General features: G+C 37.2%; 1 protein-coding gene across 2 annotated transcripts in view; it reads right to left on the minus strand.

The window, feature by feature from the left end:
- LOC131028467 (B3 domain-containing transcription repressor VAL2) overlaps positions 1 to 11,040 on the minus strand; it is a 65,534-nt gene extending 54,494 nt beyond the window's left edge. The window contains exons 1-2 of one of the 2 annotated variants that reach the window (XM_057958751.2): positions 10,314 to 11,040; positions 7,735 to 7,816 (exon numbers count right to left, since the gene is read on the minus strand). In XM_057958751.2, coding sequence (XP_057814734.1) covers positions 7,735 to 7,816; positions 10,314 to 10,423 — 192 coding nt within the window. In that variant the 5' untranslated portion in view covers positions 10,424 to 11,040. Of the gene's footprint in view, positions 1 to 7,734; positions 7,817 to 9,989; positions 10,138 to 10,313 lie in introns of those variants that run through there. The other variant, XM_057958753.2, reaches the window with a different exon arrangement.
- Between the last annotated feature and the right edge of the window lie 621 nt (positions 11,041 to 11,661).

Raw genomic sequence — 11,661 nt, forward strand, 5'->3', positions numbered from 1 at the left:
TTGTTGTATGCCATCAACTGCCTCACCAACTCAAGCAACACTAGCTTGTCGGTAGAATATCTTGGTAGCATGTAAGGTGGGCAAGAGCATCCTTGCACTCTTACGTTGGTAAACTTAGGAAACTAGATAAACCAAGCACCAAACTTCTCTACTAACTCTTTTGCATGTGGGGATAGTCTTTGATGAATGCCACCTTGCAAAGTCCTTATGTGCATAGTAAAGGCATCATTGACTCTTTTGAAATGTGTCTTGCTAGGGTAATGCAATTGTGTGTATGATTCACATGCTCTCAACTCTCTAGCTCTTGTGCCAATTGGACCTTTATGATTAATCTTGCATATTCATGAGATCTGGCAAGTGAACATATGATGTATGAACTCATGTAGAAAGTCCTAGTTCGTACAAGCCTCTTGAGTTGTATATCAATGTTGTTGCTAATAATCCTTGCCCAATCGATTCTCCTTTCCAATCAATATGATCTCCATGAAGTAGAACATCCAATTCTCAAACTGAGAAGCTTGAGGAGCCCCTATAATTCAGTTGAGCAGAGTGATCAAGTCATCGAATTCCTCCTTGAAGTCAATTTTGTGGAGCTTGGCATGTATGTTGGATAGGCCAGGCCTGCTCCTCAATAGCCAATACTTGTTGATTATCCTAAGGCATTTGTCTAGATCATCATCATAGACAACTTGCGCTACTTCCTTGCTCTTGTAGATCATGTTGTTTAAATTAGGTATATGAAAGGCTTCACTAATAGCCTCTTCGGAAAGGTAGGCAAGCTCTCTGCCATCAGGTGCTACTATCATCCTTTTGCTCATATCATAGTGCTTGGCACACTCAACGATCAACACATTGCATTGTGCAACTAGAGGGAAGGTTGCTGCTTTCACTATGCCGTTCTCGATCATCATCTTGGTGTATCTGGAAGGCTTGGTGGTATACAGCGACCCTTGAAACTTCTTCATGTTGATTTGGTTGAGGTTGATATCCCCTACATTGCCCCAAAATGATGTAATCTTGGACTCCATCGTATCTCCCTTTGAGTCCTCCTTGATGAGAGCCTGTCGTACTCCTACCATATCCTACCTGTGAGAGTTGTCCAAGTTAGTCTAATGATATGGTATGAACGCTTGCAAGTGGGAATCAATCACCTAAGCTAAGAATTTCAGCTGATAATTCATCAAAATCCCAATTATGCTTAAAACCCTAGGTGTCTATGCCAAACCCTAGATTGAACATAACCATCTAAATTAATAAATTATGCCTTCAAATACGCTTAGATTAAAAAAATGCAATGGACTCAAGCCTTCAATGATCAAAAAGTAAGGTATGCCAGCACTGAATAAGGTTTGACTTCAGTTGGATTGATAATTTGGCAAAATTGCCTTCTACCAAAGTGATGTTGAGATAATCTCCTTCCAAATTTGCTTGCTTGATCAATGATAAAATCACTTAAGTTTGATAGATGCAATGTCGCTGTCCAGGATAATGAATTCGCTGATCAAAGATGTCAATTTGCTGTGAATGGTGATCAAGCTCGATGCCTCTAATGTCTTTGCCTTAGTCTTAATCAAAGTCATCTTCAATCCAAGGGTGAATTCGCTGTGAAGGAGATCAATTTGCTGTGACAAATGATCAAACTTGCCTCCTCCAATAATTTCGCTTTTACCTTTACTGAAAATCGCTACAATCAAGAGCCTGTGCAAAATCGATTTTGTGTTTGATCAAATGAAATGATCAAACACACTTTATAGTTGCTTGGGAGGGGAATCACACCTCATCACAAGGCCGACTTTGTGATCATCATTAAAAGTTTTGCAAATTAACTCCAAGCTGACTTGAATCCTCAATTCAAAATTTAAATAAAACGTCTATCATTCATCATGGTAGGGTCCGATCAAAGTGGTGCTCACATTAAATAGATATCCCTTGCAAATCGCATTAATTAAATTGCACTCTTTGGGAGTTATTGGAGGTAGCATTGCTTAGGAGGCATCCTATCATTGCCAAGGGAGGTCGTAAATCCTTAAGTCGCACATTGTCATTGGCAAAGGAAGTAATGCCTTAAGTCGCTGATTTCCATTGCCAAGGGAAGGAAATGTCTTAGGTTGCTGAGCAAAGGAAATCATCTAAGATGGTTAAATCACACCTTTAGACCCCCAAAGGAAATGAAATCTGACCTGTTTGAATCTTAATTGAAAAAATAAAATACCTTATTTCGCTGATCTTGACCCCCAAAGGAAATAAAACATCTCCAGTTGGTGTCTTAGGCAATCAAAGGCAATGATGGAAATGTCTTTAAGTCGCTCTTCCCGGCAATCAAAGTTAGTCGAATCTAGGCAATCGCCATGTCTTAAGTTAAATTTGCACCCGATTCGCATCCAAAAGATGTGGATTGCTAACTCTCAAACTACTGGATGCGCTATCAACCTCAAACTCAATCACTCAAAAAGGATCACTCCTAGCAAACTAACCTAACAAAATCACTCAAAAAGGATCACTCTTAGCAAACTAACCTCACAAAAACCTAAGACTGAAAGAAAAAGAAGGGGTCCCCATTTGTGATGGGGCAATGTGTGAAATGGTCACAACACTTGCTTATTTAAGAAAAGCCTCATATGTACATTATGTAAGTAGTATCATTGATCAATTATTGATTATTGTACATTATTGCATCCATAATCAAGCAATTAACCTCTTGCTCTACTTTCTTGTGGAAGACTATCTTTGGTTTTGCAAGTAACCTTGGGGTATTAGAGCTCATTAAGAACTCTTAGAACTTCTACTCTTGAATGAATTAATATAGATTAAGGAATTAATACAATAAGTCTATCAACAACCTCAACAAATTCTTAGTCCTCTCTTTGCACCTCAATGAGCACTCAAACCTTGCACTTGAGTGATGTGTCAATATTAAGTAGCTTCTAAGTATAGTGGGTTGCATAATGTGTGCATGACTAATACGGTGTGTAATTCACTAAGAAAAGCCAATATCTTGGCAACATTTGAAGCTTATATACACTTTGTTTAAAATAGTATTGTGGCACTTCACTATGCACTTTTTTTGCTTTAAAGTGATGTCATTTTTCCCATCACTTTTACAAAACATATCTCCCATCTCTAATTGACTAGACAATTACCAAAAAAGTCTCCATACTCTAAGAACATGTGGTTGATAACAAGGTAGCAAAGAAAATAATAAACCAAAGTTGCATGGACACGGATATGGTATCCAATACAGATACGGCCATTTTTAAGAATTGTAATAGAGGGTTGCTCTAGTACATTATCGAAGCCATGAAATGAGGACAACACAATCATTGGAGGATTCATTTGCTCACTGATGAAGTGATTAATACATTTTAGCCAAGGAAAAATGTCATGTATTGGTTGGTTGTGGCTAATAGAGAGGTCATTTAGAAGGAGAAATCTTTAAACAATTTAAGTTGTCTCTACACAATGAATTTTTAAATTCGTAAATGACGAAAGACAACCTCAAAATGAAGGTTGCTAATCAAATCTGTAGCACTTTTACCCAAATCTTCTAAAATTAAAGAGCTTTTAGTGGGAGTCATGAGTAGTATGGTAATTCTTGATTGCTTTTTAAATAGTTGACCAAGAAAGAAGAAATCCATGGGGAGTCAATGAGGTTTTTCAATTTTTTAACATGCAAATTGGACAGATTTTATGGTAATGACAATTTGGCAAGAGGAGGGTCGTTTATTTCATTTACTCACTCTTTCTTGTTTATGTGACAATTTCAATATTAGATAGGATTTTTATGGTCAATGTAGGCTGCATGATATTGCCTTTTCAACTCTAACGTGGGGTATCTTGTGGCATGTTGTGGAGATTAATAGTGGGTTATTAGGGTAGAATAATTATTAATTTCTACTTCTATTTCCTTGTGGCCCTATCATGAATGGTTGTAGGCCTTCAAGGAATCGCAAAGAGACATTTGCAAGACTGGTAAAGAGAAAACAATTTGGTTTCCAATCTGGTTCAGACAAAATATGCTGGTTTGGAGGATGAGATGTGTGTTGTTTCTGTTGAAGTATTGTAGCTGCGAGAGAGATTTTCATTGCAGTGTTCCTTATTTATCTCTTCTTGTATCAGTTCAATAGCTTCCAGTTTCTTGTCTTGATCGCTTTGATGACTGACGGTGACCCTTCATGTTGTTGTGACTGTCGGTGAAGAGGATGTGGCTGCCATTATATTTGTGGTTGTCGGTGTATAGGTGGTTGCCGGCGCAAATGTAACTGTCTGTGCCTTTCCCTCTTCCTTCGTGTGTCTCCTTACTGGCATTCTCGATACTTTATATTCATTGTTCTTTCTTTTCGTGCTTGCTCTTCTTCGGCAATTTTATAGATTTATGATCAGCTTCTCTCATTCGTCAAGAAGATTGTGATTGCGTATGTCAGATTAAATATATTATGTGTTTTCCTGCGTTCAGAGTTCACATTCTTATGAAGGTTTACACATTGTATGTGAGATGTATCATCTGACTTCATTGTTATGATTGATTTGTAGAGAATCAAACTTATATTATTGTGATTGATAGTAATCTGAGACTATCATCAGTTGTATTCATTTTTCAAAGATATAATAAAGTTCATTTTTGAGTGGGCTGGGTTTTTCACCCTCAAGTGGAGGGTTTTCCCAGGATAATTTGTGTATTTTGTTACAGATTATTTTTGTGTTGCTAAAAATATTAACATGGTATCAAAGCGGGCTCCTCCTATAGAGCCTAACCGCTTGAAGGTAGATCCTGTGCTTTTGTCCTAGGATGGGCACTGCAGCTTAGCATTCTGGCACACCCTGCTACAGGTGGATTTTTGTCGCATTTATATGGTTCGTCTGTCACTTTGTTGTGGATGGTATTAAAGACAGTTCTTCAGATGATGCTTAAACTATGCACGGGGCAGATATTGTGGATAGATGATGAGTGATGGCGAGGGCCAAAGGCCACACAGCCATCAAATCATCACTAGGTGCTTCGGTGTGATCAATCCAAGTGAATGGAAATTCCGTTGCTGAGCAAAATTATTAAAGGACGAATCAGAGATTGCATTCAAGTAAGGAATATTGCTTGCATTTCTTCGCAGAGGAAGAATCAGCATTCAGAGGGAGTCTGACATATCGTCAGAAGTAACCTTGGACAAGGAGGTTAGAAGATTGATTTCAGCTTCAGAGGAAGCATGACAGTTCAGCTTCAGGGGGAGCTTGACATTTCAGCTTCAGAGGGTGCTACCTCGTCATGAAGATTTGGTTAAAGTATTTTTCTTTGTGATGGAGAAATTTGAGGTGAAATAATGAGTTCTTCTCTGTGAGGGAGAAGTTCAAGGTGCAATCCCTTGTTAATGAGTAAGTTCGAGATGAAATCCCTTGATTAATGAGTTCTTCTCAACGAGAGAAGTTCGAGGTGAAATCCCTTGATTAATGAGTTCTTCTCAACGAGAGAAGTTCGAGGTGAAATCCCTTGATTAATGAGTTCTTCTTTGCGAGAGAAGTTCGAAGTGAAATCCCTTGATTAATGAGTTCTTCTCTGCGAGAGAAGTTCGAGGTGAAATCCCTTGATCCACCCTCTGGGAGTAGCTATGGTGGAAGTCATGTGTATGACTTTATGATTTTTATTTCTGTTTTAATTCACCCTCTAGGAGTAGCTATGGTGAATATTCTTATGCTGAGATAACAATTTTATATTTGAGAAAATCTGTGATGAGATTTTGTTGACATTCTTTTGATTGCAGCTATGTGTTCTTGTAATGTGAAGACATATGAATAATCTCTCTCTTGCTAAGAGGGAGTGTTGAAGTATTGTAGCTGTGAGAGAGACTTTCATTGCAATGTTCCTTATTTATCTCTTCTTCTATCAGTTCAATAGCTTCCGGTTTCTTGTCTTGATCGCTTTGATGACTGACGGTGACCCTTCATGTTGCTGTGACTGTCGGTGAAGATGATGTGGCTGCCAGTATATTTGTGGCTGTCAGTGTATAGGTGGCTGTCGGTGCAGATGTAACTGTCCGTGCCTTTCCCTCTTCCTTTGTGTGTCTCCTTACTGGCATTCCCAATACTTTATATTCATCGTTCTTTCTTTTCGTGCTTGCTCTTCTTCGGCAATTTTATAGATTTATGATCGGCTTCTCTCATTTGTCAAGAAGATTGTGATTGCGTCTGTCAGATTAAATATATTATGTGTTTTTCTGCATTCAGAGTTCACAGTCTTATGAAGATTTACAGATCGTATGTGAGATGTATCATCTTACTTCATCATTATGATTGATTTGTAGAGAATCAAACTTATTAATCTGAGACTATCATCAGTTGTATTCATTTTTCAGAGATATAATAAAGTTCATTTTTGAGTGGGCTGGGTTTTTCACCCTCAAATGGAGGGTTTTCCCAGGATAATTTCTGTGTATTTTGTTACAGATTATTTCTGCGTTGCTAAAAACATTAACAGTTTCTTGCTAACAGGATTTTCAGCTTTTGGGCACCATTCAAGAAGACAGTTAGCAATGGAACATTTTTTGTAATAGTCAACCGACCATGCACTTCCCATCTTTTCATTTTTCTTATTGCTCCTTTATATTGTTATTCATGGAGCCAATGACAAAAGAAATAAGCATCACCAAAATCTTTGATTTTATAAAAGCTTGAATCAATGAAGCTTGCAACTAGTTATAGGCAAAGGCAAAAGAAATGATAAACCAGTTTTAATGAGTTTGTAATCTAATGTGAATAATGCAAGGTCGAATTTAGGCAAAGAAAGAAGTGAGGTGCTTACTTATCAACATCAATTTTGTATTTTAAACAAGTGGTTGCATTTCCTTCAGAAGTTAAAGTTCAATGTGCTGATAGAAGGAAGGACATGGACTTTGGAGATTGCAATCAGAGAAAAGTTGAGAATAAGAAGGAAATTAAGCTGGGACAGGAGAAGTCGGCCTTCCTCAAAGATCTGAAAGAAACGTAATTCAAAAAACTGGACACATGATTGAATATTTTATGGGATATTACTACTAATTATGTACAATAAACCCCAATACAAGTGCTAACAAGGAGGATTAGACTGGAAAACGGGGGAAGGTAGAGTCAGACAATGGGATCTTGACCATGAAAAAGAGAAGGCTGCCTATAATAAGGGAATGAGGAAAATTAAATTGACGATTTAGAAATCAGCATGGAAGGAATTTTTTGACAAAATTAAATTCCTGGAGAAAGAGAGCTAGAGCAGATCAGAGTGTGGATATCGGAAGCTAATAGTGAGGAATTGAGTGACCATACAATAGTGAAAGAAGACAATATTTGCCAAGAGGAAAACATCAAGGCCGATGTTCAAGGTGCTTGGGATGATTTGAAGTACACCATAATATTCCCAGAAGAACTATACAGGCCACTCCTAGAGATATCTATAGCTGATTCTTTGAGAAGGGTGGACATGGTAGCTCTGTGCCAAATGAAAAAAAGCATTACACCATTTTCAGTTACATGCAGTTGACAAAGTATCTTAAAGAATGGTTCCTTAGTTGTGAGGATTTGGTTTGTAATAGGAGGGTCAGAAACTAAGACCAGGCCCTTGTTAGTTTGTTATGTGCTCCTTCCCAACTAAATTTTAATGGTGCTCTAAAGAGTTTTGTGCTGCCAAAATATCACAATCAGCCTTGTCCATTTTTTTCCTATTTCAATAAACTTTTCCTTCATAATAAAACATGTTGCATATGAATGACTCCTAACCTTTTTACAAGTGTTGCAGTTCTTCCAACCATCTTCATCTGTGTGAAATATCTCACAGAACTTCATTTGATCGTATGCTAACCTGTGGTCCAAAAGTAAGTATATAAATAGATTATCAAAGCAATCAATTAGCTAATAGAAACAGTGCACAGATTATCTCCCTATAATTGACTGTGGAATTCAAGAAGACAAAAATAATAAGAACTAAGCATCAGATTTATCAAATACTCGACTCAGCAAAGGGTCCATATTTACAAGGGAAACCAAATTTCAACATTAAATATGACAGAAAAGCAAATTCATGTTTTACCCTTCTGAAATTATCAACTAACAATAAATACATAACACACTTCTATGACATATGCAATAATCGTAGGAATTCAGGGACAACAAAAAAAATTGCAATATCACAAAAAATAGAAGACACCCACACAAACTACCAAGGAGCATCAGAAACCTCACTTAGACTTGGTATCGCCCAATACAAATCTGAGATAAATAGAACCCAAAACAAAGGACCGGAGTACTAAACAATTGTCCCTTAGGAGTTAGGACAAATACAACCACAAAAATTCCAGAACAAATGAAATGTCCGATCGAAAACCCTTTCCTTTCAAGTAAAATTATAGCAAAAATTTAGACATTGACCTCCAACACAAAACATATCCTAAAAATCCTCTAGTTAAAAATGAATAGATTCATGCAGCTAATAACTTCCCCAAACAAAATCTCTTTGTAACTGAAAGAAAAAATGCCAGTAAGCTGTGAACTCCCAGCATGTTATCATTGCATGCAGAATCAAAATAACATGAAGAACAAAAGCCAACAGAAAACTGAATAGGATTTATGTATTGCCTACACAAACTCTTTATTTCATGTAAAATATTAGCTGAAATGCCCAAACAAAAAGTCAATTTTCCTCTTGAATAACAAAACCATAATGGGTAATCAATGTATTAAAAAATTAACAAAAACAGGACTGCCACATTAAAAATTCAAAAATTAATGAAAAAAAAATCGATCAAAGGGCAGTAGTGTAAAGGTAGGATACCTCACAAAAAGTCCCATGAAAAGCATAGCACGCTGCCAATTTAAAAATAACCGACTATTGGAAATTGGAAAGAAAAAACAGAGCTACCTTATAAATTGTAAGATGAAATTTAATTTTTAAAAACCAAAACAGGAAATCAACAATCTAGACTTGGACTTCTCTTGCACAAAGTCCCATGGTAGACAATAATAACTAATCAATATAGTACAAAATTATTGATCATAAAGTCCCTAATGTTAGAATGGGCACACTAAATAACGACGCAAAAAATATACTGTAATAGAAAATTATAAAGCACAAAAAAACTCTGAAAAGAAAATTTAACCTTAAAAATTGCACAAGAGCGGCAATCTTACCACATTATAAATCACATCTAAATTGATTGAAAAAAGAATTGTCAGTATCAGTAAATTCTTTTCAGCTTATGATATTTCTACAAAATGCATGCACACAAAATTCTGAATATAAAGAACAACGTAAACAGAAAATTGTAAATTAATTACCACAGTACGGACAAAACTATAAATTATCCAAACTTGTCCCAGAAGTTGTGATGTAATGTTAAAAGTGGTTTCATTCGTAATGCAATAAGTCAACCCACAACGAGAGGGACAAAATTTTCCGAAAGAAAACTGACCAGCTTGTTGAATTGAAAACGCTTTCCAAACTAACAAAATTTACATGGAACTTTATACTCAAAACTAAAATTAAACAACCAATGTTCATGCAAAACTCTATATAAATTACGAATACATACAAGCGAAACTAGAAATTGTATCTCTCAAAAAATAAAAATAAAAATAAAACGAAAGCAAAACTGCTTCACATAGAAAAGAAAACCAAACCAAAACCCTGACCAAAAAAAGAAGAAAAGAATGAAAATTCACGCTCGGCCGCTAAGACTTTTATTTCATTATTTCCAAGAAAAATGTGCACGCAAAACTACACATCAATTGCCAGTGAACACGCACACTTGAAAACTATATAGCCATACTACAAATTGTAACTGTAAAAACTGAAAAGGAAGAAAAAAAAGACAGAACTGCCACTTTGCGATAACTTGATACGCAAACCGAAACCCTGACAGGATAGCTTTTTAAAATAACTCCCGCTCGGAAGCAAGATTTTGCCTTCTTAACGACAGCAGCAATATAAGCACAGTATAGAAAGCATTGAAAAAACTTGTAAAAAATCTGATAAGTACCTATAAATTCGTACTAGGTTACAAAATTCTTCGGGAAAAGACGTAATAGAAAGAAAAGTAAGTCAAACTCAAAACCCTGAGCGCCGAGAAAAAACCACGCTCACGACGAGAACTTTCGCTTCTTAATTTCATGACTGTGGCAATCTAACCACGTCACAAAAATGCATCGAAATAGCATAGAAGAAAACTGATCAACATCTTCAATCCTTTCTAGGTCATCAAAACTTTCCAAAAAAAACGACGTAAAACATACGACAAAAAGTTAAACAAAAAAAAAAAAAATTCTACACGATAAAACTACATTTATAAAAAAAAAATCCATACCCGCACGAGTTGCAGAGATCGGCAAAGCCACCAGAACGTAAAGGCCACCCCGTTCTCCACCCAACCAACGCCGCCCCGCGGCACTTTGCATTCCAGCAAATCTTCTCCATCCCTTTCCCCAAAATTCAGCCCAATCCACGTAAAAACAACACAAATTTCACAGCTCGAGGTCACCGGTTCGATCCACAGCACGCCGCAAAAAAATCCAAACACCTATTTCCAAAACCACGTAAATTTCACGCCAATTTGCGCCTGCCAGGTCACCGCTTCGATCCACAGCCGTCCGCAAAGGGAAAACAAACCACAAATAAGTTTCCGTGAAATTTACACAAACCGAAAGTAATCTATCACAAAGCCGTGACCTAAACAACATGACGGATTTATCGTCTGCATACAAATTCATCTGCTGCAGTTGCCTTGACCATTACGCCTTATTACGCTCACTAATAATCCTCAGCCGACCATTATTTAGCCACACTTCTAGCACAACTAGAGATCGAAAATTACACCGTTTTATCTGTTGGGCAGCCTCAGTATTCCCAATTTATCAGCTACTCGAGCGTTTTTCCACGTTCTCGGCCGTTTTTCCGCCATTTTCGTTCGCTAAACAGCCGCTAAATCTTGATGTAAATCTCTCCTCCTTTACCCATGCACGATCACAGCTGCATGAAAAAAAAAACAACGGAAAATCAAAAAACACATTTGGGTTTTTCTTTCGCTAAAGGGTCCGTCCGTAGACACGTACATGCAGGCGTATAGTCTTCGCCCCGTATGCGTATGTCTTTTCTGCTTTCCGCCCCTTGCGTTAGCTGCCACGTGTCCTAATTTTTGCTTTTTACGTAACGTCCTCCCTGGAGTTTCGGTATCCTAGGCTGGTTATTCATATCGTCGTTATTTAAATAAATTATTAACGGTGGAGTGGGACCCACGGCTAGTCTCATGCAAACTTCGTGGGTTGTTTTTGTGCAGCACGTAGATATATATACATTGTATATATGTTCGATATATTCGACGTCTTCTCTATAACTTAGTATTTATTCGACGTCTTCTCTATAACTTGGTATTTATGTCGCCTACGTCGTGTTGGCGTTCTGAGCTGTCGTTTAGTGTGACTTGATAAAAAGTGCTAGTACGTGGAGTGGTCTCACATATTTAGCGGAATTTCTCACTAAATTTGTCAAGAAATAAAAAAATTCTTGGAATTGGAACTTGAGGTCCTACTCTTATGTGGGAATATTTTTGGGAACAGCGGGATTGTGCTTCTCTTTTTAAGGTGCGTGTGGTCCTCTGTTCTCCGCTTTCTCTTCTTTTTTCCTCCTTTTTCTAAAAGAGTGCGATGTAGATTTCG

Source organism: Cryptomeria japonica, chromosome 5 (genome assembly GCF_030272615.1).
Source record: "Cryptomeria japonica chromosome 5, Sugi_1.0, whole genome shotgun sequence".
Taxonomy (NCBI): Eukaryota; Viridiplantae; Streptophyta; class Pinopsida; order Cupressales; family Cupressaceae; genus Cryptomeria; species Cryptomeria japonica.